Below are 27,888 nucleotides of genomic sequence, written 5' to 3' on the forward strand. Positions count from 1 at the left end.
GAAACCTCAGCATTTTGCGCCGTATTACGTTTGGGCCATATGGCGACGAGCAGCCGCTGGTTTTATGTTTCCTAAGTCTATCTCTGGATATTACTATTCTGCAAAGTAAACCGCTCCAATAATAATGCGGTTACTAAAAGGTAAAAAAAAAAATGGGCAGACTAGATGGGCCAAGTGGTTCTTATCTGCCGTCACGTTCTATGTTCCTGTGTAACGTCATACTGGAGCTGACAGCAAGAACGGCAACTATCAGTGTCTGTAATGAAACGTGTACAAGAAAAGCCACGCAGAAAGAGCCACGGTAATTTAATGCCCTTTATTGCATGATCACATAAATTGGCAGTCCCAGATTGTACATACAGTACACAAAATCATCACTGCTATGACTTACAATGAATGCTACAATCCTGTGTCCACTGGGTGTATCCACGTACAGTGCTGCCATCAGAAATTGTCGGGCTCGGGACTAACAAAAGAGACAGGGCCCCTCCCCCCAAAAAAATAACATTCTGCAACACCACTTCACACCTATGTGATGGCAGATATTGTAATATTACATATAGGTGGAGTGTTGCGGACCTACAGGAACGGTTCACAGAGAGCTGATGCGCAGTTGAAGGCTTCTTTCAAGAAGTCTTCACTCTGCAGCTCTACAGGTATTGGTATTAGGATCCCGGGACACTAGTCCCCACAGTCCCCCCCCGGTGGCTGCCCTGTCCACGTACCAGCGCAGTCCAGTTGTTAATACGTAGTCCTGCATACAGTACATGTTATTAACATCACATGCATTACCGTATGTGGTATAAACAGCCGCTCCGCTGAGCGAGTCTTATTCCGACCACTGGCGCGGTGACTTATTCGTGCGGCTACTGCGATCTACTCACATTATTTACCTGTCCTCTGCGTTCAGTACGAGGCAGGAACGAAGACCTCATATAGAGGAATGGAAGGAAACAGGCGTTTGTATTTAATCGAAACCTAATTAGTACTTTAAAGTTGCATTTGCTCTGTATTTAATTGTATCCTATTTAGCAAATGCGACTTTAGAGCTTCTAAAAAACACTGTCCGGGTACAGACTGTCTTATGTATATGACACTTCATTAAAGTACTCTTCGGTATTACAGCTTCAGCATTTACCGGTAACAGTCACCCAGGTCGCCCGGCGTAAACCTGGCGCATATATATTACATCTTGAGATCCATCCAGTTCTGCAAGTTGCGCAAAATCCGTCTTTCGCAGGAGGCGCGGCCTTGTCCCGCTGAAACATTTATGTTGGGGTACGTCGTAAGATCATAAGAGGTTTGTGATTTGGCAGTTTTCCGATTTTCTAAAATCCTTATTAACCCAAAGAACAATCACCACAAATTGTGACTAAAATATGATTTCATCCGTTGTGTCCCCAAGAAACTACAGATATTAAAAATATATATAATTAGTGTCACTTCTGGAAGTACTTTATGAATAGGGGAGCAGGAAGACCGTGGCGGACACTGTAAATTGGACACTGTTTGTATTCACAGGGCCAGTCGGACCAGGCATACCGGACCCCTGAGATGTGGGGGCAGCCTTTAAACGCGACGGTGACCACTTTAGAAGAGGAGGCTATTAGTGTTGCTGGAACCGGGACCCAGAAGTAACTTTCTTCATCCTTATTGTTGCTGCAAAGTACCTGTAGGAATCAGAACCAAGGGAGGTGTAAGCAGTTGTGAAAGTAGAAATTTATTCTTAGTGGTACGGATAGTAAAAATGGGCGTGGTCACGTGTCATAAGGGGGCATGGTCACACAAAACTAGGGGAGTGGCTACATGACAATAGGGGCATGGCCACATTATGCCACACACCGTTGTGCCCATGACACATTATGACACACTGTAATGCCCATTACACATTATGCCACACACCGTAATTCCCATTACACATTATACCACACACCGTAATGCCTATTACACTTTATGCCACACACAGTAATGCCCATTACACAGGATGCCACACACTGTAATGCCCATTACACCACACACCGTAATGTCTATTACACATTATGCCACACACAGTTATGCCACTGACACCATTTTATGTCCCACACACAAAAATGCCCCTTATAAATTATGCCCCAGTGTTGGGCTGGTGGTACTGAGTACCACCACCATGTTTCTTAACGGTACTCCGTACCACCCTACTTTCAGCACTGGGTGTAAGTAATGATCAGATGTGTAGTCGCGTTTCATTGTAGTAATATTTATACATTCCATCATGGAATGTATTCATGTAGAGTCACGTGATGTGGGTGGAGCAGGTTTATAGAACCGGCCAGGTTAGACAAACGGCTACTTGTGCTCTATGAGAGCCCTGCACAGCAGTCAGGTCTCACCTCTCTGGATCCATCTCCATATGCAATAAAATGTAAGAGTAATAATTCTGCATTATGTATGTTATCATGGATCTGTGTTGGGAGTAATTATGGGCATGTTTTTTTTTACTTCACACTTACCTCAAATATCTTGTCACATGTGTGAGTTATTAATAGGTCCTGGTCGTAGGTTATATTCATGTATGAATAGTCATAATAGACATCGATGGTGACTGGGAATGGACCCTTAAAGGAGACATCCCGCTCTCCGTATGCAATAGCTCGTGCCCCCAGGGACAGCCTGTATGCTACCGTTTGCTTATCCCTCGGGTGAATGCTGGAAAGAGAATGAAGTTGTTTCACATTACAATGAATAAGCCACATTTTATTTACATTGATGCAATTCCTGATAACAGAGATGGCTCCCGCTTGGCCAAATGTATCAGTCATATATTCTGTACGGAGAAGCTCCTGAAACACTTACATGTATATAACCGAGTCCAAAAATTAAAGTATAAAGGGCAATAAAGTGTGGCATGTGTAAAGTGTTTTTTATAAAGTCACCCCTGATGACGGTCGATGAATGAAACGCGTCAGCTGGCCTAATTTCTAATGTCCAACAAGTAAAGAAAAAGGCCAAGAAAGTATGGCATATGTAAAGTGTTTTTCTATAAAGACACCCCTGATGATATTCAATGAATGAAACGCGTCAGATGGACTCAATTCTAATGTCGGGTGTACACAGTGAGAGTCAAGTAGCCCAGGGAACACATTAGATCTGTATTATCACGTTGGAGAATAAATTACTAACGTCCCCCTTCCCTTCCCTAGAGCATGGGGTCTGATTAGTGCAGCCTTTTTCCCTGGGGCTCTGCAATGTAGAATAGACAAATCATTTAAGTTAGCCATATATTGCGTTGCGACTTGTGATTGGCTCTCACGCTTTCCATTCCCTTACCCCCACGAGTTTCATCAGGGTGGGTGAGAGAAACAGAGGGGCCCGCAGGGCTGCAGCTAGGGAGAGGGGGCACTTTATGAGAACATTGGCCCAGGTGGTAGTGCAGCTTTAAAGTAAAGAACTATACATACATAAAGTATACTGTATATATTTATTTCTATATGGCTGACCTGCCATACGGAGACGTCTCATCACAGAGGTCCATTGCCACGGCCATAAATGTATTCGGCATCATATGGTTGGGGGCATATCCATAGTCAGCCGTCTGGTGCCATCTGATTTCCGGAAAATTGTCTTTTAAAACCCCTTTCTGGTATGTGCTCAGCTGGAAAGAAGTGATAGAGCAGAGTTACACCAAACAGCGGATTACTGGTAGAGGCAGCTCAGGCTGGTTATGTTCATTACTGTATGTACTGCTATATGGTGTTATTGCTGGGAGAATATACCCCGTACCCTGCCCTTGGTAAGGCTGCCGTGCAGGGTAACATTATTTACTTTGATCCTCAGTAATAACTTTCCCTGCGATTCCCGGCTGTCTCATCCCATCTGTCTCCCAGCAGAGAATGTGTGTTATTACCTGGACAAACCCGAAGGGGAAGTTGGGATCAGTTTGTCCCTTAGAGCCCTCGTGGAAGGAGCGTCTCCAGTCCTTGATGAGATTGGGGAAGGTGCAGTTGTAGAGGTTGGTGTTCATGCCAGTGTTCGCCTCCCCTGGAGGGATTACAGGAGTGGCTGTGACATTGTATAATACAATAACTGCCCACCATACAGGGAGCGCCATCTGCAGGGGATCCTGCAACGTACAGGGTATCACTAGCTGTCTCAGGGAGCAATGTAGTGCAACACCGCTGTCTCAGGGAGCTATGCAGTGCAACACCGCTGTCTCAGGGAGCTATGCAGTGCAACACCGCTGTCTCAGGGAGCGATGCAGTGCAACACCGCTGTCTCAGGGAGCTATGCAGTGCAACACAGCTGTCTCAGGGAGCTATGCAGTGCAACACAGCTGTCTCAGGGAGCTATGCAGTGCAACACAGCTGTCTCAGGGAGCTATGCAGTGCAACACAGCTGTCTCAGGGAGCTATGCAGTGCAACACAGCTGTCTCAGGGAGCTATGCAGTGCAACACAGCTGTCTCAGGGAGCTATGCAGTGCAACACAGCTGTCTCAGGGAGCTATGCAGTGCAACACGGCTGTCTCAGGGAGCTATGCAGTGCAACACGGCTGTCTCAGGGAGCTATGCAGTGCAACACGGCTGTCTCAGGGAGCTATGCAGTGCAACACGGCTGTCTCAGGGAGCTATGCAGTGCAACACGGCTGTCTCAGGGAGCTATGCAGTGCAACACGGCTGTCTCAGGGAGCTATGCAGTGCAACACGGCTGTCTCAGGGAGCTATGCAGTGCAACACAGCTGTCTCAGGGAGCTATGCAGTGCAACACAGCTGTCTCAGGGAGCTATGCAGTGCAACACAGCTGTCTCGAGGAGCTATGCAGTGCAACACAGCTGTCTCAGGGAGCTATGCAGTGCAACACAGCTGTCTCAGGGAGCTATGCAGTGCAACACAGCTGTCTCGAGGAGCTATGCAGTGCAACACAGCTGTCTCGAGGAGCTATGCAGTGCAACACAGCTGTCTCAGGGAGCTATGCAGTGCAACACAGCTGTCTCAGGGAGCTATGCAGTGCAACACAGCTGTCTCAGGGAGCTATGCAGTGCAACACAGCTGTCTCAGGGAGCTATGCAGTGCAACACAGCTGTCTCAGGGAGCTATGCAGTGCAACACAGCTGGCTCAAGGAGCTATGCAGTGCAACACAGCTGGTTCAACGAAATATACAGTGCAACAAAGCTGGTTCAGGGAGCTACGCAGTGTAACACAGCTGGTTTAGGGAGCTATGTAGAGCAACACAGCTGGGTCAGGGAGCTATGCAGTGCAACACAGCTGATTCAGGGAGCTATACAGTGCAACACAGCTGATTCAACGAGATATACAGTGCAAGAAAGCTGGTTCAGGGAGTTACGCAGTGTAACACAGCTGGGTCAGGGAGCTACGTAGTGCAACACAGCTGGGTCAGGGAGCTACACAGTGCAGCACAGCTGGGTCAGGGAGCTATGCAGTGCAGCACAGCTGTCTCAGGGAGCTATACAGTGTAGCACAGCTGGGTCAGGGAGCTATGCAGTGCAACACAGTTGATTCAGGGAGCTATACAGTGCAACACAGCTGGGTCAGGGAGCTATGCAGTGCAACACAGTTGATTCAGGGAGCTATACAGTGCAACACAGCTGGGTCAGGGAGCTATGCAGTGCAACACAGTTGATTCAGGGAGCTATACAGTGCAACACAGCTGGGTCAGGGAGCTATGCAGTGCAACACAGCTGGGTCAGGGAGCTATGCAGTGCAACACAGCTGATTCAGGGAGCTATACAGTGCAACACAGCTGATTCAACGAGATATACAGTGCAAGAAAGCTGGTTCAGGGAGTTACGCAGTGTAACACAGCTGGGCCAGGGAGCTACGTAGTGCAACACAGCTGGGTCAGGGAGCTACACAGTGCAGCACAGCTGGGTCAGGGAGCTATGCAGTGCAGCACAGCTGGGTCAGGGAGCTATGCAGTGCAGCACAGCTGGGTCAGGGAGCTATGCAGTGCAGCACAGCTGGGTCAGGGAGCTATGCAGTGCAGCACAGCTGGGTCAGGGAGCTATGCAGTGTAGCACAGCTGGATCAGGGAGCTATGCAGAGCAGCACAGCTGGTTCAGGGAGCTATGCAGAGCAGCACAGCTGGCTAAAGGAGCTACGCAGTGCAACACAGCTGGCTCAAGGGGCTATGCAGTGCAACACACAGATGATTCAGGGCTCTGCGCAGTGTGTTGGAGATGATTCAGGGCTCTGCGCAGTGGATCTCAGATGATTCAGGGCTCTGCGCAGTGTGTTGGAGATGATTCAGGGCTCTGCGCAGTGTGTTGGAGATGATTCAGGGCTCTGCGCAGTGGATCTCAGATGATTCAGGGCGCTGCGCAGTGGGTCTCAGATTATTCAGGGCGCTGCGCAGTGTGTTGGAGATGATTCAGGGCACTGTGCAGTGGGTCTCATGATTCAGGGCGCTGCGCAGTGTGTTGGAGATGATTCAGGGCGCTGTGCAGTGGGTCTCAGATGATTTGGGGTGCTGCGCAGTGCAACAATGGGGTGCTGGGGCAGCCCACAATAATTACTCCATTCCAAATTCTTACCTTGATACCATATGGCTCCTTTAATGGTCATGTTGAGGAGGGGATGGATCATGGCGTTCCAGAGGACGGAGTAAACACACGGACCGCCTATCCAGTCTGAGGACTCAAAACTTACAAAATAATGCCACAATCACTAAGAGCAGAGTTATCACAAAACATTTAATTACTACGATAAAACCTCCTCAGCTAAGACACATCCTAGTATTCTATTCATATTATTCATCGTCCAGTTCTGTAGAGACCCTGACAGTCATGTCCTTCCCTTACAGCCACACACTATCACACGAGATCCCGGATCTGTAGAGACCCTGACAGTCATGTCCTTCCCTTACAGCCATACACTATCACACGAGATCCCGGATCTGTAGACACCCTGACAGTCATGTCCTTCCCTTACAGCCATACACTATCACACGAGATCCCGGATCTCCGAGTTGATCGCACGCTAGCTATTTTTAGCAGCTGTGCAAACGCATTGTCTCCACCCACGGGGAGTGTATTTTTGCTTTGCAAGTGTGCGAACGCCTGTGCAGCCGAGCTCTCCAAAAACAGTTTGTGCAGTTTCTGAGTAGGTTTGAACTTATTCAGCCCTTGTATCACTTCAACCTGTCCGGTCCCGGAATTGACGTCACACACCCACCCTGCAAACGCCCGGACACGCCTGCGTTTTCCCTACCACTCCCAGAAAAAACGGTCAGTTGACACCCATAAACGCCCTCTTCCTGTCAATCTCCTTGCGATCGGCTGTGCGTATGGATTCTTCGTTAAATCCATCGCACAACAACGATCCGCTTTGTACCCGTACGATGCGCGTGCGCATTGCATACGCATGCGCAGTAGAGACCTGATCGCAGCGAAAATCCGCAGCGTGCAATCAACTCGGAATGACCCCTCTGCCCGTCATGTCCTTCCCTTACAGCCATACACCATCACACGGGATCCCAGATCCAGCCATACACCATCACACGGGATCCCAGATCCAGCCATACACCATCACACGGGATCCCAGATCCAGCCATACACCATCACACGGGATCCCAGATCCAGCCATACACCATCACACGGGATCCCAGATCCAGCCATACACCATCACACGGGATCCCAGATCCAGCCATACACCATCACACGGGATCCCAGATCCAGCCATACACCATCACACGGGATCCCAGATCCAGCCATACACCATCACACGGGATCCCAGATCTGTAGGGACTCTGCCCGTCATATCCTGCCCTTACAGCCACACACCATCACACGGGATCCCAGATCTGTAGGGACTCTGCCCGTCATATCCTGCCCTTACAGCCACACACCATCACACGGGATCCCGGATCTGTAGGGACTCTGCCCGTCATATCCTGCCCTTACAGCCATACACCTTCACACCGGATCCCGGATCTGTAGGGACTCTGTCCGTCATGTCCTTCCCTTACAGCCACACACCATCACACCGGATCCCGGATCTGTAGGGACTCTGTCCGTCATGTCCTTCCCTTACAGCCACACACCATCACACCGGATCCCGGATCTGTAGGGACTCTGCCCGTCATATCCTGCCCTTACAGCCACACACCATCACACAGGATCCCGGATCTGTAGGGACTCTGTCCGTCATGTCCTTCCCTTACAGCCATACACCATCACACGGGATCCCGGATCTGTAGGGACTCTGTCCGTCATGTCCTTCCCTTACAGCCATACACCTTCACACGGGATCCCAGATCCAGCCACACACCATCACACCGGATCCCGGATCTGTAGGGATTCTGCTAGTCATATCCTTCCCTTACAGCCACACACCATCACATGGGATCCCGGATCTGTTGGGACTCCGCCCATCATGTCCTTCCCTTACAGCCATACACCATCATACGGGATCCCGGATCTGTAGAGATCTGTTATAAGATAACATATGTAGCCCTGGTGGTTTTGCTACATGGCGTCTGCCATAGCGAGTAACCTGCTCGTCACACATAAATATCTCACCTCTGGGTCACATCTTGGCCAGTCTCAGAGAGTCCGCACTTCGCCAGCGCGGTTTTCGATGACCAGGCCTCGACCGGCGTTCCTCCCCATGACGATTCCACAAGTCCTATCGGATACTTCAGCCTGCGCGCCAAACGGCGACCAAACAGCCAGCAGACGGCGGAGAAATAGGTGAAAGCGCCTTGTCCAAGGTTTTCTTTTCTCAAATACACGGAATTAACAGATTATTTAAAAGCAAAGAATGCGACGGCTGAATGCCGGATATTTCCTGATTTATTAGAAAATTCCTTACGAGCGGTTGGGACCGACCACGCCAAGTCCACCTTCGCCAGGTCCGGAAGTTCTACATCGGCTGTTACTAGTGCCGCCGTGAATAACCGAACATTGGGATAATGCGAGGCTTTAGCCAGCTCGCTGCTAGCGTTGAAAATCTGTTTAACAGAAGATACTCCATAAGTATTCCGGGTCTGACCAGGGGGTAAGTTCATACTAGGAGCCCAGTGATGAGAACTTTTTGGTACCCACCCCCCTGCTCGCATTCACTACCAACACCCCGTCCCAGCAGCACCCAGACACGCACTCTCTCCAGGGGCGCCGAGATGGTAGGGGGGAGGGTACTAATCACCTGGGCCCGGGCCTGTTAGAGGGGCCCAGCTCAGGTCTTCCGCTAAGGGGGCCATGCGGCTGCCTATGCCCACTGTACAACTGAGAGGAGTTGGGGACGTTAGGGTGGGGGGGGGGGGGGGGAGATGGTGCGCTCAAGAGGAAGTCCCCATGGGTGCCAGCTGCTGTAGTAGGGGCCCTGCCTCCTGTAGAACACATTCACGTCCCACCTGCGTCCGCACACTGCGGCACTGCCACGAAACAAGTCTGATCCGTGCTTGCACAGTAGCCCCCAACTGCTGACCAGAAACGCAGTACGCAGCTGCTGTCTACAGCGCACGTGCAGTTTGTAGGTATCTGAGAGATGCGTCTGACCAGGGTCAGATTGGCCTACAGGTGTACAGGGGATATCCCTGGTGGGTGTTCCGCTCACTCCTCTAGGGGTCAGTAACTTGGTGGAGCAGGATCATGGGTGAACTTGGTTTGTTTCTATGGATACTGCACCAAGATTAGTCCTCCTGCCAATCAGTGTGTATGGTTCGGACACACCCCTGTCCCCGCCTTTATAATGGGGCCTTGTTCACCCATTAACTGTTGGGCCCATCCCACGGCATTCCCCGGTGTACCCTTCATGCCCCACTCTGACACTGCGTCTAAATCAGGCCATAAATGCAAGCCCCCCCACACACCCGATAAGGTGGTGAGATGATAATCATTAGATGCCCCTCTTAGTACCTGGGACACAGTCATCTCCATATTGCTCTGTCCGCTACAAATCCAGACATCGCCAAACAGGATGTCGTCCAAGTGGATACTTGTATTTTCTTGCTTGTAGTTTTGCTGGGCCACCAAGTGGTAGGGGCCCCCAAAATCCATCGGGTTCAGCAGGACCTTCCAGGTACCAACATCTCCAGAGAGGAAAGAAAACAGAGAAAGATAAATGATGGGGTGTGTACGTACCCCCTGGGCGAATGATGGCAGATAAGGGAAGACAATACCCAAGGCAATGAATGAATAAAAAAACAAATATAAATATTCATGCACGCTCAGTCTACTGCGGTAAGGCAGCCAACCTATACACACTAAGTATACAGACAATACGTATAATGATCTCTGATTATGTCAGCATTGTTTTATTATAATGAATCCCCATGGGTAAGCATTTATAAAACCACATACAATCGTTATAGCAGTGATATCGTGCAGTATCGCGGACTAGAGATGTGCACCGGAAATTTTTCGGGTTTTGTGTTTTGGTTTTGGGTTCGGTTCCGTGGCCGTGTTTTGGGTTCGAACGCGTTTTGGCAAAACCTCACCGAATTTTTTTTGTCGGATTCGGGTGTGTTTTGGATTCGGGTGTTTTTTTCAAAAAACCCTAAAAAACAGCTTAAATCATAGAATTTGGGGGTCATTTTGATCCCAAAGTATTATTAACCTCAATAACCATAATTTCCACTCATTTTCAGTCTATTCTGAACACCTCACACCTCACAATATTATTTTTAGTCCTAAAATTTGCACAGAGGTCGCTGGATGACTAAGCTCAGCGACCCAAGTGGCCGACACAAACACCTGGCCCATCTAGGAGTGGCACTGCAGTGTCACACAGGATGGCCCTTCCAAAAAACACTCCCCAAACAGCACATGACGCAAAGAAAAAAAGAGGCGCAATGAGGTAGCTGTGTGAGTAAGCTAAGCGACCCTAGTGGCCGACACAAACACCTGGCCCATCTAGGAGTGGCACTGCAGTGTCACGCAGGATGGCCCTTCCAAAAAACACTCCCCAAACAGCACATGACGCAAAGAAAAAAAAAAAGAGGCGCAATGAGGTAGCTGTGTGACTAAGCTCAGCGACCCAAGTGGCCGACACAAACACTTGGCCCATCTAGGAGTGGCACTGCAGTGTCACGCAGGATGGCCCTTCCAAAAAACACTCCCCAAACAGCACATGACGCAAAGAAAAATGAAAGAAAAAAGAGGTGCAAGATGGAATTGTCCTTGGGCCCTCCCACCCACCCTTATGTTGTATAAACAGGACATGCACACTTTAACCAACCCATCATTTCAGTGACAGGGTCTGCCACACGACTGTGACTGAAATGACGGGTTGGTTTGGACCCCCACCAAAAAAGAAGCAATTAATCTCTCCTTGCACAAACTGGCTCTACAGAGGCAAGATGTCCACCTCATCATCATCCTCCGATTCATCACCGTGTACATCCCCCTCCTCACAGATTATCAATTCGTCCCCACTGGAATCCACCATCACAGCTCCCTGTGTACTTTGTGGAGGCAATTGCTGCTGGTGAATGTCTCCATGGAGGAATTGATTATAATTCATTTTAATGAACATCATCTTCTCCACATTTTCTGGAAGTAACCTCGTACGCCGATTGCTGACAAGGTGAGCGGCGGCGCTAAACACTCTTTCGGAGTACACACTTGTGGGAGGGCAACTTAGGTAGAATAAAGCCAGTTTGTGCAAGGGCCTCCAAATTGCCTCTTTTTCCTGCCAGTATACGTACGGACTGTCTGACGTGCCTACTTGGATGCGGTCACTCATATAATCCTCCACCATTCTTTCAATGGGGAGAGAATCATATGCAGTGACAGTAGACGACATGTCCGTAATCGTTGGCAGGTCCTTCAGTCCGGACCAGATGTCAGCATCAGCAGTCGCTCCAGACTGCCCTGCATCACCGCCAGCGGGTGGGCTCGGAATTCTGAGCCTTTTCCTCGCACCCCCAGTTGCGGGAGAATGTGAAGGAGGAGATGTTGACAGGTCGCGTTCCGCTTGACTTGACAATTTTCTCACCAGCAGTTCTTTGAACCCCTGCAGACTTGTGTCTGCCGGAAAGAGAGATCCAAGGTAGGTTTTAAATCTAGGATCGAGCACGGTGGCCAAAATGTAGTGCTCTGATTTCAACAGATTAACCACCCGTGAATCCTTGTTAAGCGAATTAAGGGCTCCATCCACAAGTCCCACATGCCTAGCGGAATCGCTCTGTGTTAGCTCCTCCTTCAATGTCTCCAGCTTCTTCTGCAAAAGCCTGATGAGGGGAATGACCTGACTCAGGCTGGCAGTGTCTGAACTGACTTCACGTGTGGCAAGTTCAAAAGGTTGCAGAACCTTGCACAACGTTGAAATCATTCTCCACTGCGCTTTAGACAGGTGCATTCCACCTCCTATATCGTGCTCAATTGTATAGGCTTGAATGGCCTTTTGCTGCTCCTTCAACCTCTGAAGCATATAGAGGGTTGAATTCCACCTCGTTACCACTTCTTGCTTCAGATGATGGCAGGGCAAGTTCAGGCGTTTTTGGTGTTGCTCCAGTCTTCTGTACGTGGTGCCTGTACGCCGAAAGTGTCCCGCAATTCTTCTGGCCACCGACAGCATCTCTTGCACGCCCCTCTCATTTTTTAAATAATTCTGCACCACCAAATTTAAGGTATGTGCAAAACATGGGACATGCTGGAATTTGCCCATATTTAATGCACACACAATATTGCTGGCGTTGTCCGATGCCACAAATCCACAGGAGAGTCCAATTGGGGTAAGCCATTCTGCGATGATCTTCCTCAGTTGCCGTAAGAGGTTTTTAGCTGTGTGCGTATTCTGGAAAGCGGTGATACAAAGCGTAGCCTGCCTAGGAAAGAGTTGGCGTTTGCGAGATGCTGCTACTGGTGCCGCCGCTGCTGTTCTTGCGGCGGGAGTCAATACATCTACCCAGTGGGCTGTCACAGTCATATAGTCCTGTGTCTGCCCTGCTCCACTTGTCCACATGTCCGTGGTTAAGTGGACATTGGGTACAACTGCATTTTTTAGGACACTGGTGAGTCTTTTTCTGAGGTCTGTGTACATTTTCGGTATCGCCTGCCTAGAGAAATGGAACCTAGATGGTATTTGGTACCGGGGACACAGTACCTCAATCAAGTCTATAGTTGGCTCTGCAGTAATGATGGATACCGGAACCACGTTTCTCACCGCCCAGGATGCCAAGGCCTCAGTTATCCGCTTTGCAGCAGGATGACTGCTGTGATATTTCATCTTCCTCGCAAAGGACTGTTGGACAGTCAATTGCTTGGTGGAAGTAGTAAAAGTCGTCTTATGACTTCCCCTCTGGGATGACCATCGACTCCCAGCAGCAACAACAGCAGCGCCAGCAGCAGTAGGCGTTACACGCAAGGATGCATCGGAGGAATCCCAGGCAGGAGAGGACTCGTCAGAATTGCCAGTGACATGGCCTGCAGGACTATTGGCATTCCTGGGGAAGGAGGAAATTGACACTGAGGGAGTTGGTGGGGTGGTTTGCGTGAGCTTGGTTACAAGAGGAAGGGATTTACTGGTCAGTGGACTGCTTCCGCTGTCGCCCAAAGTTTTTGAACTTGTCACTGACTTATGATGAATGCGCTGCAGGTGACGTATAAGGGAGGATGTTCCGAGGTGGTTAACGTCCTTACCCCTACTTATTACAGCTTGACAAAGGCAACACACGGCTTGACAAATGTTGTCCGCATTTCTGTTGAACACCGAAGAGCTGATTTTTTTGGTATTTTCACCAGGCATGTCAATGGCCATATTCCTCCCACGGACAACAGGTGTCTCCCCGGGTGCCTGACTTAAACAAACCACCTCACCATCAGAATCCTCCTTGTCAATTTCCTCTCCAGCGCCAGCAACACCCATATCCTCCTCATCCTGGTGTACTTCAACACTGACATCTTCAATCTGACTATCAGGAACTGGACTGCGGGTGCTCCTTCCAGCACTTGCAGGGGGCGTGCAAATGGTGGAAGGCGCATGCTCTTCACGTCCAGTGTTGGGAAGGTCAGGCATCGCAACCGACACAATTGGACTCTCCTTGTGGATTTGTGATTTCGAAGAACGCACAGTTCTTTGCTGTGCTTTTGCCAGCTTAAGTCTTTTCATTTTTCTAGCGAGAGGCTGAGTGCTTCCATCCTCATGTGAAGCTGAACCACTAGCCATGAACATAGGCCAGGGCCTCAGCCGTTCCTTGCCACTCCGTGTGGTAAATGGCATATTGGCAAGTTTACGCTTCTCCTCCGACGATTTTTTTTAGATTTTAGAGTCCTTTTTTTACTGATATTTTGTGTTTTGGATTTTACATGCTCTGTACTATGACATTGGGCATCGGCCTTGGCAGACGACGTTGATGGAATTTCATCGTCTCGGCCATGACTAGTGGCAGCAGCTTCAGCACGAGGTGGAAGTGGATCTTGATCTTTCCCTATTTTTGGAACCTCAACATTTTTGTTCTCCATATTTTAATAGGCACAACTAAAAGGCACCTCAGGTAAACAATGGAGATGGATGGATACTAGTATACTTATGGATGACGAGTGACTGACGACACAGAGGTAGCTACAGCCGTGGACTACCGTACTGCATCTGCTAGTATAGAGATGATAATGATATAAAAAATATATATATATCACTACTGCAGGTATATATATAATATAATGACGGACCTGCTGGACACTGTCAGCAGACTCCTAAACTACTAGTATGAAGAAGATAGAAAAAAAAAACCCACCACAGGTAGGTATACAATTATGGACGAGCACTGACGACACAGAGGTAGCTACAGCCATGGATTACCGTACTGCGTCTGCTAGTATAGAGATGATAATGATATAAAAAATATATATATATCACTACTGCAGGTATATATATAATATAATGACGGACCTGCTGGACACTGTCAGCAGACTCCTAAACTACTAGTATGAAGAAGATAGAAAAAAAAAACCCACCACAGGTAGGTATACAATTATGGACGAGCACTGACGACACAGAGGTAGCTACAGCCGTGGACTACCGTACTGCGTCTGCTAGTATAGAGATGATAATGATATAAAAAAAATATATATATATATCACTACTGCAGGTATATATATAATATAATGACGGACCTGCTGGACACTGTCAGCAGACTCCTAAACTACTAGTATGAAGAAGATAGAAAAAAAACCCCACCACAGGTAGGTATACAATTATGGACGAGCACTGACGACACAGAGGTAGCTACAGCCGTGGACTACCGTACTGCGTCTGCTAGTATAGAGATGATAATGATATAAAAAATATTTATATATCACTACTGCAGGTATATATAATATAATGACGGACCTGCTGGACACTGTCAGCAGACTCCTAAACTACTAGTATGAAGAAGATAGAAAAAAAAACCCCACCACAGGTAGGTATACAATTATGGACGAGCACTGACGACACAGAGGTAGCTACAGCCGTGGACTACCGTACTGCGTCTGCTAGTATAGAGATGATAATGATATAAAAAATATATATATATATCACTACTGCAGGTATATATAATATAATGACGGACCTGCTGGACACTGTCAGCAGACTCCTAAACTACTAGTATGAAGAAGATAGAAAAAAAAACCCCACCACAGGTAGGTATACAATTATGGACGAGCACTGACGACACAGAGGTAGCTACAGCCGTGGACTACCGTACTGCGTCTGCTAATATAGAGATGATAATGATATAAAAAATATATATATATATCACTACTGCAGGTATATATATAATATAATGACGGACCTGCTGGACACTGTCAGCAGACTCCTAAACTACTAGTATGAAGAAGATAGAAAAAAAAACCCCACCACAGGTAGGTATACAATTATGGACGAGCACTGACGACACAGAGGTAGCTACAGCCGTGGACTACCGTACTGCGTCTGCTAGTATAGAGATGATAAAGATGATAGAGATGAACAAAAAAAATATAACACTACTGCAGGTAAATATTTATATAATATAATGAATGACGGACCTGCTGGACACTGTCAGCAGAATGCGTTTATAGAATAAAAAAAAAAAAAACCACCACAGGAGTGTTTAACTTTTTCAGGCAGACAATATACTGGTGGTCACTGGTCAGTCACACTGGCAGCAAAAGTGTGCACTGTACTCCTGCTATAACTGCACCCCAGTCTCCCCCACAATTCAGCTGTGTGAGCAGTGAGCACTCAGCACAGTCAGATATACATAGATATATCATGCAGCACACTGAGGCTGAGCACAGATATGGTATGGAGCGTTTTTTTCAGGCAGAGAACGGATTAAAAAAAACTAGCAAAACTCTGCACTGACTGTACTCCTCCTAACAGCTCTCCCCAATCCTCCCCACAATAAGCTAAGCAGCAATCAGATCAACTAACTACTAACAGTAACTATAAACGGAGAGGACGCCAGCCACGTCCTCTCCCTATCAATCTCAATGCACGTGTGAAAATGGCGGCGACGCGCGGCTCCTTATATAGAATCCGAGTCTCGCGATAGAATACGAGCCTCGCGAGAATCCGACAGCGGGATGATGACGTTCGGGCGCGCTCGGGTTAGCCGAGCAAGGCGTGAAGATCCGAGTCTGCCTCGGACCCGTGTAAAAAGGCTGAAGTTCGGGGGGGTTCGGATTCCGAGGAACCGAACCCGCTCATCTCTATCGCGGACCCTCAGTAACAATGACTATGTTTCTCCCATCCTGGCGCAGTCCCACCACACGTGTCAGGTGTGTGCCCAGTCCGTATTTACCATTGATAATCACAGCTCCCTTCAGGACAGTTTCCATTCCTCGCAGAAGAGAGACCGTTATCTGGGCTCCCACCTCTCCGTAGCCCCAGACAAGGGCGTGAGCTGGCTTCTGCTGCAAAACCATATGGTGGCCATAGTAAGACGCAAACCTGAACGTGGCACCTGGAATACACAAATACATTGGATCACTTACTGAACTGTCACATCTACAATGCTGAACGAAACAGTACTGCCGTGGCCTGGTGGCTTACCATATATCTGCAAATGTATGCAACAGAGATCTCTGTATTGCTATTATCAGGTAGGATGTAAGTCGCTTTATGCTTGCCTATTCGCAGTGTGCAGGGGGAACTGTTTGCTGTGTTACCCCCTCCTTTTCACTCACCTGTGATGGGCTTATAAATTGATTTGAGGAGCTTTCATTTTGTTTAGCTATTGAGGATCATTAATATTGCCCAAAGCTTCCGCTGCAACTCTGTGCTAAAGTCGCTTGCGCCTGAGCCGTCCTAACATAAGGTGAGTGCTGTAAGGTTGCGTTCATGCGGTTGTGAACAGATGACAATGACACAACTTGCGGATGATAATGACAGCTACAGCGACCAGCTTACGATTGGCTGATTGCAAACGCTTCACTGTGACGCTCAGGTACAGATTATATTTATATGGGTATGTTTTTAAGGAAATCCTCTTTTCTTTCATACAGGAGACGTGCTTCTGATATATCAGGAGAGTTTACAGGCCTCTAAATATGGACATGATTACGGTGGGAGCCTGGCGTAAACTAGACACATGTTACTGCATATGGTCACTTTTAATGAACACAAGCGGCACCAGTCACTCCTGCACCATCCATTCATGTCTGCACGAGGACAGATTTACTGTAAATGGTTTATGACACAATAGTCTGCAAGGAGTGAGAGAGGCATCAGGTAAATGTCACAGCCTGAGCGCTGCGGGCAGACGGGAGATTTCTGTCACTTTGCAGCAACATTTAATGCAGCAATCATTTAGGAGGCAAAATCAACTTGCTCGTCACTTTCACACTATCGCCAGGACAATAACTCCTGCAGACTATTACAGTAACCCCATTGTCTAACACCGGGTCATGTGACACTGCTCACATGACAGTTGTAGACACACACACACACACGTACACACCTCGTGCCTCATTTCCTTGTCTTATCCACCGCAGTGTAAGAGAGTTCAGGCTCCCAAACACTTCCCTGTAACTCAGCAATCTGGAAGTGAAAGCGTTACAAATGTAACTTCAAGATGATCAGGAACACTTCATCAGGAGGATCACAGGGTAACTCTTCCCTTCCTGGTTTTGCCCGGTGAAGAGGAAACGTTGACCCCAAAGAACCTAAGTGAACTAAGGAGGTCATTCCGAGTTGTTCGCTCGGTAAAAATCTTCACATCGCAGCGATTTTCCGCTTAATGCGCAATGTCCGCACTGCGACTGCGCCAAGTAAATTTGCTATGCACTTAGGAATTTTACTCACAGCTTTTTCATCGTTCTGGCGATCGTAATGTGATTGACAGGAAATGGGTGTTACTGGGCGGAAACAGGCCGTTTTATGGGCGTGTGGGAAAAAACGCTACCGTTTCCGGAAAAAAACGCAGGAGTGGCCGGAGAAACGGGGGAGTGTCTGGGCGAACGCTGGGTGTGTTTGTGACGTCAAACCAGGAACGACAAGCAGTGAAATGATCGCAGATGCCGAGTAAGTCTGAAGCTACTCAGAAACTGCTACGAGGTGTGTAATCGCAATATTGCGAATACATCGTTCGCAATTTTAAGATGCTAAGATTCACTCCCAGTAGGCGGCGGCTTAGCATGAGCAAATCTGCTAAAATTCACTTGCGAGCGAACAACTCGGAATGACCCCCTAAATTTGTTGCTAGAGTGCATGGCAGTGACGTGTAGTGAGTGTGTGTGTGTGTATACATGTGATAGGGGAATATAGAATGTAAGCTCCACTGGTGCAGGGGCTGACGTGACTGATGCACTTTCTGTAATGTGTGTGTGTGTGTACACATTTGATAGTGGGAATATAGAGTATAAGCTCCACTGGTGCAGGGGCTGATGTGACTGATGCACTGTAGTGTGTGTGTGTGTGTGTACACATTTGATAGGGGGAATATAGAGTATAAGCTCCACTGGTGCAGGGGCTGATGTGACTGATACACTTTCTGTAATGTGTGTGTGTGTGTGTGTGTGTGTGTGCACATTTGATAGTGGGAATATAGAGTGTAAGCTCCACTGGTGCAGGGGCTGATGTGACTGATGCACTGTAGTGTGTGTGTGTGTGTGTGTGTGTGTGTGTGTGTGTGTGTGTGTACACATTTAATAGGGGGAATATAGAGTGTAAGCTCCACTGGTGCAGGGGCTGATGTGACTGATACACTTTCTGTAGTGTGTGTGTGGGTGTGTGTGTGTGTGTGTGTGTGTACACATTTGATAGTGGGAATATAGAGTGTAAGCTCCACTGGTGCAGGGGCTGATGTGACGGATGCACTGTAGTGTGTGTGTGTGTGTGTGTGTGTGTGTGTGTGTGTACACATTTGATAGTGGGGAATACAGAGTGTAAGCTCCACTGGTGCAGGGGCTGATGTGGCTGATACACTTTCTGTAATGTGTGTGTGTGTGTGTGTGTGTGTGTGTGTGTGTGTGTGTGTGTGTACACATTTGATAGTGGGAATATAGAGTGTAAGCTCCACTGGTGCAGGGGCTGATGTGACTGATACACTTTCTGTAGTGTGTGTGTGTGTGTGGGTGTGTGTGTGTGTGTGTACACATTTGATAGTGGGAATATAGAGTGTAAGCTCCACTGGTGCAGGGGCTGATGTGACTGATGCACTGTAGTGTGTGTGTGTGTGTGTGTGTGTGTGTGTGTGTGTGTGTGTGTACACATTTGATAGGGGGAATACAGAGTGTAAGCTCCACTGGTGCAGGGGCTGATGTGGCTGATGCACTGTAGTGTGTGTGTGTGTGTGTGTGTGTGTGTGTGTGTGTGTGTGTGTGTGTGTGTATGTACACACATTTGATAGGGGGAATATAGAGTATAAGCTCCACTGGTGCAGGGGCTGATGTGACTGATACACTTTCTGTAATGTGTGTGTGTGTGTGTGTGTGTGTGTGTGTGTGTGTGTGTGTGTGTGTGTGTGTGTGTACACATTTGATAGTGGGGATATAGAGTATAAGCTCCACTGGTGCAGGGGCTGATGTGACTGATACACTTTCTGTAATGTGTGTGTGTGTGTGTGTGTGTGTGTGTGTGTGTGTGTGTGTGTGTGTGTGTGTGTGTGTACACATTTGATAGTGGGAATATAGAGTGTAAGCTCCACTGGTGCAGGGGCTGATGTGACTGATGCACTGTAGTGTGTGTGTGTGTGTGTGTGTGTGTGTGTGTGTGTGTGTGTGTACACATTTGATAGGGGGAATACAGTGTGTAAGCTCCACTGGTGCAGGGGCTGATGTGGCTGATGCACTGTAGTGTGTGTGTGTGTGTGTGTGTGTGTGTGTGTGTACACACACATTTGATAGGGGGAATATAGAGTATAAGCTCCACTGGTGCATGGGCTGATGTGACTGATACACTTTCTGTAATGTGTGTGTGTGTGTGTGTGTGTGTGTGTGTGTGTGTGTGTGTGTGTGTGTGTGTGTACACATTTGATAGTGGGAATATAGAGTGTAAGCTCCACTGGTGCAGGGGCTGATGTGACTGATGCACTGTAGTGTGTGTGTGTGTGTGTGTGTGTGTGTGTGTGTACACATTTGATAGGGGGAATACAGTGTGTAAGCTCCACTGGTGCAGGGGCTGATGTGGCTGATGCACTGTAGTGTGTGTGTGTGTGTGTGTGTGTGTGTGTGTGTGTGTGTGTGTGTACACATTTGATAGGGGGAATATAGAGTATAAGCTCCACTGGTGCATGGGCTGATGTGACTGATACACTTTCTGTAATGTGTGTGTGTGTGTGTGTGTGTGTGTGTGTGTGTGTGTGTGTGTGTGTGTGTGTGTGTGTGTACACATTTGATAGTGGGAATATAGAGTGTAAGCTCCACTGGTGCAGGGGCTGATGTGACTGATACACTGTAGTGTGTGTGTGTGTGTGTGTGTGTGTGTGTGTGTGTGTGTGTGTGTGTGTGTGTGTGTGTGTGTGTACACATTTGATAGTGGGAATATAGAGTGTAAGCTCCACTGGTGCAGGGGCTGATGTGACTGATGCACTGTAGTGTGTGTGTGTGTGTGTGTGTGTGTGTACACATTTGATAGGGGGAATACAGAGTGTAAGCTCCACTGGTGCAGGGGCTGATGTGGCTGATACACTTTCTGTAATGTGTGTGTGTGTGTGTGTGTGTGTGTGTGTGTGTGTGTGTGTGTGTGTACACATTTGATAGTGGGAATATAGAGTGTAAGCTCCACTGGTGCAGGGGCTGATGTGACTGATGCACTGTAGTGTGTGTGTACACACATTTGATAGGGGGAATATAGAGTATAAGCTCCACTGGTGCAGGGGCTGATGTGACTGATACACTTTCTGTAATATGTGTGTGTGTGTGTGTGTGTGTGTGTGTGTGTGTGTACACATTTGATAGTGGGGATATAGAGTGTAAGCTCCACTGGTGCAGGGGCTGATGTGACTGATGCACTGTAGTGTGTGTGTGTGTGTATACACACATTTGATAGTGGGAATATAGAGTGTAAGCTCCACTGGTGCAGGGGCTGATGTGACTGATACACTGTAGTGTGTGTGTGTGTGTGTGTGTGTGTGTGTGTGTGTGTGTGTGTGATGGGAATGACTGGAATAGTTTCTGTACAGCGCTACGGAGTATGTGTGCGCTATATAAATAGCTGCGGATAACTAATCAGCCACACAGACGAGCTGCACGTAATGCAGCGCTAGATCCATACGGTAAATAACACAATTGTTCATTACACAGCAGCCATGTATTAAGTCCTATGGGTAGGCTTACCGTACCATCTCTTTAAACCGGGACGCTCGTGGATTACACAGGTTCTGTGGCTGATTACAACCAGGAGACATGTAGGCTTGACGTCAGCAGCCCCAGAACCTGTGTAATTCATGAGTGCCCCGGTGTAAAGGGATGGTATGGTAAGCCTAGCTATGGATATGAGAGAGCGGGGGTCTCCGTACCTGCAGCGGTGATCAGCGAGAGGAGGGGCAGCAGCAGTCTGATCCCAGGCATGTCTCCAGACATTGTGTTACACCAGGAAATGCAGCCTCACATGCAGCATCAGGAGGAGGGGCCGGCTCGCACACCTTGTATATAGGACGGGGCAGTCACAGCAGCTGTATACAGCTCACACAGACTATCATTACCTGTCTGTAGTGCTGCAGCCACCTTTACACTACTGTCCTCCCTGCAGCACTAATACATGGTTCTGCGCTGTCTCACCTGCACAGAATAGAGCATACACCACGTGCACACAAGATACACAGATAATAGTGACACGTGCACTGTAAGGGGCTGATTCCGAGTTGATCGCTCACTAGCTACTTCTTGCAGCGCAGCGATCAGATAGTCGCCGCATATGGGGGAATGTATTTTACCTTTGCAAGTGTGCGAACGCTATTGCAGCCGATGGCACAAAAAAGTTTGATGCAGTTTCTGAGCTGCCCAAGACTTACTCAGTCGCTGCGATCACTTCAGACTTTTTGGTCCCGGAATTGACGTCAGACACCCGCCCTGCAAACGCCTGGACACACACGCCTGCGTTTTTCCAAACACTCCCAGAAAACGGTCAGTCAACACCCACAAACGCCCTCTTCCTGTCAATCTCCTTGCGATCGGCTTTGCAAGTGGATTCTTCGTTAAATCCATCGCCCACCACGTACGACGCGCCTGCGCATTACGGTATATGCGCATGGCGCAGTTTTGCCGAGTGTTAACCTGATCACAGCCTTGCAAAAAGTTGCTAGCAAGCGATCAACTCGGAATGACCCCCACAGTGCTCAGGTAATCCGCCATCCATTTTGCGCTTGTGCAACTAACGCCGTTATACAGAAGATACGCATGCAGCCCCTTCAGGCCACCCACATGGCGCTGCAATACAATACACAAAGAGGAAGCAGTTAGTATCCCAGCGCCGGATTCCCGACAGCCGGTTTGCCGAACGAAAAGACACCGCAGCACTGGAGAGGTAAGCCGCGTGGGGGGGGGCTTAGGTTTAGGCTGCGTTTCGGGGGATTACAGTTAGACTGCGTCACGGGGGGTTAGGGTTAAGCTGTGGGGAGGGGGGCAGGGCCGGATTAAGCCTTGGGGGTGCCCGGGGCAAATAAAACAAGGGGTACCCAGTGGAAGATTATGCATACCTTCCAACATAATCCATTCCAGGAGGGACACAATGCTCTCTACCTGGACTTCCCTTTTAAGAAATTATTGTTGTCACCTGTGGTGAGCTAGGTAATTGATAAGAAAGGTGTTTCACCACAGGTGACAGCAATCATAAATTAAGAAGGAAGTCCAGGTAGAGAGCATGTTGTCCCTCCTGGAATGGGTCATGGTGGGAGGTATAGATCGTGTATATTACATTTAAACCAATGGTGTATATTAGATTTAAACTAATAGATTAATAATGCCTGGGTACTGTTTAGAGCGCCACTTAATTGAGAAACAACTATGTTATCAAAAATTCTTGTAGTGGAACAACTTAACTTTAAAATACACATAGAAAAATAAAATCTATAATTTATTTTGTCACATGCAAGAATAGCAGCAGCCTCTGTACAATTTACACACTGGGACAGGACTCAGGAGGACTCTCTCTCTCTCTCTCTCTCTCTAGACCAGGGGTGGGGAACCTCAGGCCCGAGGGCCTTATAAGGCCCGGAGAGCCACTTGATCCGGCCCGGCCAGGCTCACCTAGCCAGGCGCCCGCTGAGATTTTGTTACTAGTGGACGCCTGGCTTCTAACCCTCAGTAGCAGCCGGAGGCAGGTACGCTCACTCCTGAGCTCTGGCTTCCGGCTCTGACAGTGTGCGTGTGCTGCTGTGCGGTGTTATGGGAGAGATGTCATGACTTCTCTCCCATAGTTCTGAGGAGCGAGTGCCCAGGCGGAGGGCAACGGTCCGGAAACAGGAGCGGGGCTGGTGAGTATTGTTTTTTTTTTTCTTTTAATGTGTGTGTGTAAGCGTCGCTACTAGAGGGCATGTCTAATGGGGCATAACAAGTGACGGGGCATAACAACTGACTGGGGGCATACTTACTGGGGGCATATCTGCTGGGGCATAACAACTGACTGGGGGGATATCTACTGGGGGCATAACTGCTGACTGGGTGTATATCTACTGGGGGCATAACTACTGACTGGGGGCATAACTACTGACTGGGGGCATAACTACTGGGGGCAGGCTCATTTTTAAGTTGATAATTCTTGTATGGCCCCTGAAGGATTTTATAAATATCCAAATGGCCCTTGGTAGAAAAAAGGTTCCCCACCCCTGCTCTAGACCCTCATTAGAGAACAGGTTACACCGGACTCAGACACCCAGGTGGGAAGGAGGAGAAGCTGGGATCCCTGTGTCACTTACAGCTCTCTCCACCCTCCTATCTCTCCTCTGGTCGGGAAGCTCCATCGGTAGCTCATGAAACCTGATATTCTTGTGTGTGACAAGCACTTCGGGCGGCGGCGGGCAACAGGAAGCCACAGACTGAGAGTTATATAGTGGAAGGAGCAGGGTCCCCAGCAGCACAGAGTATATCAGGAGATGAGTGATGTGTCAGTGAGGACAGGGCTGCATGTGACAGGGGCAGTGACATGATGTGAGGAGGCGAATGGAGGCAGCAGGAAGCCACAGACAGAGTTATATAGTGGGAGGAGCAGGGTTCCCAGCAGCACAGAGTATATCAGGAGATGAATGATGTGAGGACAGGGCTGCATGTGACAAGGGCAGTGACATGATATGAGGAGGGAGATGGAGGCAGCAGGAAGTCACAGACTGAGAGTTGTATAGTGGGAGGAGCAGGGTCCCCAGCAGCACAGAGTATATCAGGAGATGAGTGATGTGTCAGTGAGGACAGGGCTGCATGTGACAGGGGCAGTGACATGATGTGAGGAGGGGAATGGAGGCAGCAGGAAGCCACAGACTGACAGTTATATAGTGGGAGGAGCAGGGTCCCCAGCAGCACAGAGTATATCAGGAGATGAGGGATGTGTCAGTGAGGACAGGGCTGCATGTGACAGGGGCAGTGACATGATGTGAGGAGGGGAATTGAGGCAGCAGGAAGCCACAGACTGAGAGTTATATAGTGGGAGGAGCAGGGTCCCCAGCATCACAGAGTATATCAGGAGATGAGTGATGTGTCAGTGAGGACAGGGCTGCATGTGACGGGCAGTGACAGGATGTGAGGAGGGGAATGGAGGCAGCAGGAAGCCACAGACTGAGAGTTATATAGTGGGAGGAGCAGGGTCCCCAGCAGCACAGAGTATATCAGAAGATGAGTGATGTGTCAGTGAGGACAGGGCTGCATGTGACAGGGGCAGTGACATGACATGAGGAGGAGAATGGAGGCAGCAGGAAGTCACAGACTGAGAGTTATATAGTGGGAGGAGCAGGGTCCCCAGCAGCACAGAGTATATCAGGAGATGAGTGATGTGTCAGTGAGGACAGGGCAGCATGTGACAGGGGCAGTGGCATGATGTGAGGAGGGGAATGGAGGCAGCAGGAAGCCACAGACTGAGAGTTATATAGTGGTAGGAGCAGGGTTCCCAGCAGCACAGAGTATATCAGGAGATGAATGATGTGAAGACAGGGCTGCATGTGACAGGGGCAGTGACATGATGTGAGGAGGCGAATGGAGGCAGCAGGAAGCCACAGACTGAGAGTTATATAGTGGAAGGAGCATGGTCCCCAGCAGCACAGAGTATATCAGGAGATGAGTGATGTGTCCGTGAAGACAGGGCTGCAGGTGACAGGGGCAGTGGCATGATGTGAGGAGGGGAATGGAGGCAGCAGGAAGCCACAGACTGAGAGTTATATAGTGGAAGGAGCAGGTACCCCAGCAGCGCAGAGTATATCAGAAGATGAGTGATGTGTCAGTGAGTACAGGGCTGCATGTGACAGGGGCAGTGACATGATGTGAGGAGGGGAATGGAGGCAGCAGGAAGCCACAGACTGAGAGTTATATAGTGGGAGGAGCAGAGTCCCCAGCAGCACAGAGTATATCAGGAGATGAGTGATGTATCAGTGAGGACAGGGCTGCATGTGACAGGGGCAGTGACATGATGTGAGGAGGGGAATGGAGGCAGTAGGAAGCCACAGACTGAGAGTTATATAATGGGAGGAGCAGGGTCCCCACCCAGCAGCACAGAGTATATCAGGAGATGAGTGATGTGTCAGTGAGGACAGGGCTGCATGTGACAGGGGCAGTGACATGATGTGAGGAGGAGAATGGAGGCAGTAGGAAGCCACAGACTGAGAGTTATATAATGGGAGGAGCAGGGTCCCCACCCAGCAGCACAGAGTATATCAGGAGATGAGTGATGTGTCAGTGAGGACAGGGCTGCATGTGACAGGGGCAGTGACATGATGTGAGGAGGAGAATGGAGGCAGTAGGAAGCCACAGACTGAGAGTTATATAATGGGAGGAGCAGGGTCCCCACCCAGCAGCACAGAGTATTGATATGATGAGATTCCTGTCATACTGGTTCATGAATATTGCATTGTCACTCTCTCATCTGTAAGAAACAAAGTTCATGCATTAAACATGTTTGAATATTACCCTTATTACCCAAACAATGTAGAAAAGTAACCTCATACAGTACAGAAGTCACAGACCCTCCAACATGACCCTTTCACCAGGTACATGCTCTGCTCCTGGACTTCCCTCTCAGGTAATGGTTGCAGTCACCTGTGTGGAGACATCTTTCTGATCTATTATCTAGATCACAGGTTCTCAAACTCAGTCCTCAGGACCCCACACAGGGCATGTTTTGCAGGTCTCCTCACAGAATCACAAGGGAAATAATTAGCTCCACCTGTGGACCTTTTAAAATGTGTCAGTGAGTAATTAATACACCTGTGCACCTGCTGGGTTACCTGCAAAACATGCACTGTGTGGGGACCTGAGGACCGAGTTTGAGAACCACTGATCTAGATCATCAATCACAGGTGACGGTGATCATACACTGAGAGGGAATGCCAGGAGCAGAACATTGTGTACCTGACGGAAGAGGTCACGATGGACGCTCTGAATACAATCACCTGAACACAATCCATTGTAGTCACATGAGCATTGTATACAAATGCCAGGCACAAGGTGCAGTGGTATATATCTATAATGGGTGCAGGGTGTGTGATGCACATGAGCCCCTGAATCCATGGGTGTCCACACCCCACACACTGCACCCATTTCTTGAATATTTACCCCCCCCCCCCCCCCCCCCCCCTAGAGTCCCACATTGGTGGCAGCAGTACTGCAGAAATCACAGGGAAAATGGCCACCGCGCCATTTCCCGGGAGACCAGCGCATGTGTACTAGACTCTGATACAGCGCTAGGGTCTCCTAAGGACCCTAGTGCTCAGAGTCTCTGCCGCGCTGCCGGCTAGGGAGGACGGGCCCCCTCCTCTATTAATACGCCCCTGACAAGCTGCACGCTGAGGTACACAAGAAAGTCAGGCTTTTAGCCACATCTGACCTGGCCATGTGATGCTGTCCAACAACACTAAGGGAAGAATTTACTAAGAACACAATTATGTACCAGTGTGTCAGCTTTTAGGGGTAAATGTGAAGTAATAAAGTAATGTAAAATCATCAGAGAGAGCAAGCAATGGGGCAGAAAGATGGGAGGAAGAGGGGGAGACAGTGTCAGGGAAAGAGGGGAGGGGAGGGAGAGCCTCTAGAGCAGGCATTCCCAACCGCGGTCCTCAAGGCACACCAACATTGCAGGTTTTAGTGATATCCAGGCTTCAGCCTAGATGGTTAAATCAAAATAACTGAGGTACTAATTCAGTCATCTGTGTTCAAGCCTGGAGATCACTAAAACCAGGACTGTTAGTGTGCCTTGAGGACCGAGGTTAGGAATGCCTGCTCTAAAGCATGCCTTCCAAGTGCCCGATTTTCGTTGGACAGTCCCATGTTTTGGGCACTGTCCTGCGGGAAGAGTTACCCCATCCAGTGTCAGGATACTGCTGTCAGTCATGTGACCACTGGAATAACATACTC

General features: G+C 48.8%; 1 protein-coding gene across 4 annotated transcripts; it reads right to left on the bottom strand.

Annotated features, from left to right (window-relative positions):
- Positions 1 to 302: 302 nt before the first annotated feature.
- Positions 303 to 26,667, bottom strand: SIAE (sialic acid acetylesterase). Of its 4 annotated transcripts, none has more exons than XM_063943736.1 (10): positions 26,477 to 26,667; positions 16,701 to 16,862; positions 9,850 to 10,022; positions 8,804 to 8,942; positions 8,512 to 8,707; positions 6,526 to 6,635; positions 3,884 to 4,017; positions 3,477 to 3,631; positions 2,490 to 2,685; positions 303 to 1,670 (listed from the first exon to the last, which is right to left on the bottom strand). In XM_063943736.1, the coding sequence occupies exons 2-10, from the start codon at positions 16,822 to 16,824 to the stop codon at positions 1,440 to 1,442; spliced, it is 1,458 nt and encodes a 485-aa protein (XP_063799806.1). In that variant the 5' UTR covers positions 16,825 to 16,862; positions 26,477 to 26,667; the 3' UTR covers positions 303 to 1,439. The 4 variants fall into 4 exon arrangements, with proteins under 4 accessions (XP_063799806.1, XP_063799804.1, XP_063799805.1 ...); XM_063943734.1 differs by having other exon boundaries at positions 26,455 to 26,667; XM_063943735.1 differs by lacking the exon at positions 26,477 to 26,667 and adding an exon at positions 24,255 to 24,333.
- Between the last annotated feature and the right edge of the window lie 1,221 nt (positions 26,668 to 27,888).

This window comes from Pseudophryne corroboree, chromosome 10 (assembly GCF_028390025.1).
Source record: "Pseudophryne corroboree isolate aPseCor3 chromosome 10, aPseCor3.hap2, whole genome shotgun sequence".
Taxonomy (NCBI): Eukaryota; Metazoa; Chordata; class Amphibia; order Anura; family Myobatrachidae; genus Pseudophryne; species Pseudophryne corroboree.

Bases quoted from the DNA above. Each gene is read 5' to 3' on its own strand.
- SIAE (XM_063943733.1), bottom strand. From the start codon at position 21,921: ATGTCTGGAGACATGCCTGGGATCAGACTGCTGCTGCCCCTCCTCTCG. The intron at 4,018-6,525 runs GTAAGAATTTGG...TAATCCCTCCAG, and splicing joins AGGAGCCATATGGTATCAAG to GGGAGGCGAACACTGGCATG. The intron at 1,671-2,489 runs GTAAGTGTGAAG...TGATTCCTACAG, and splicing joins CATGTGACAAGATATTTGAG to GTACTTTGCAGCAACAATAA.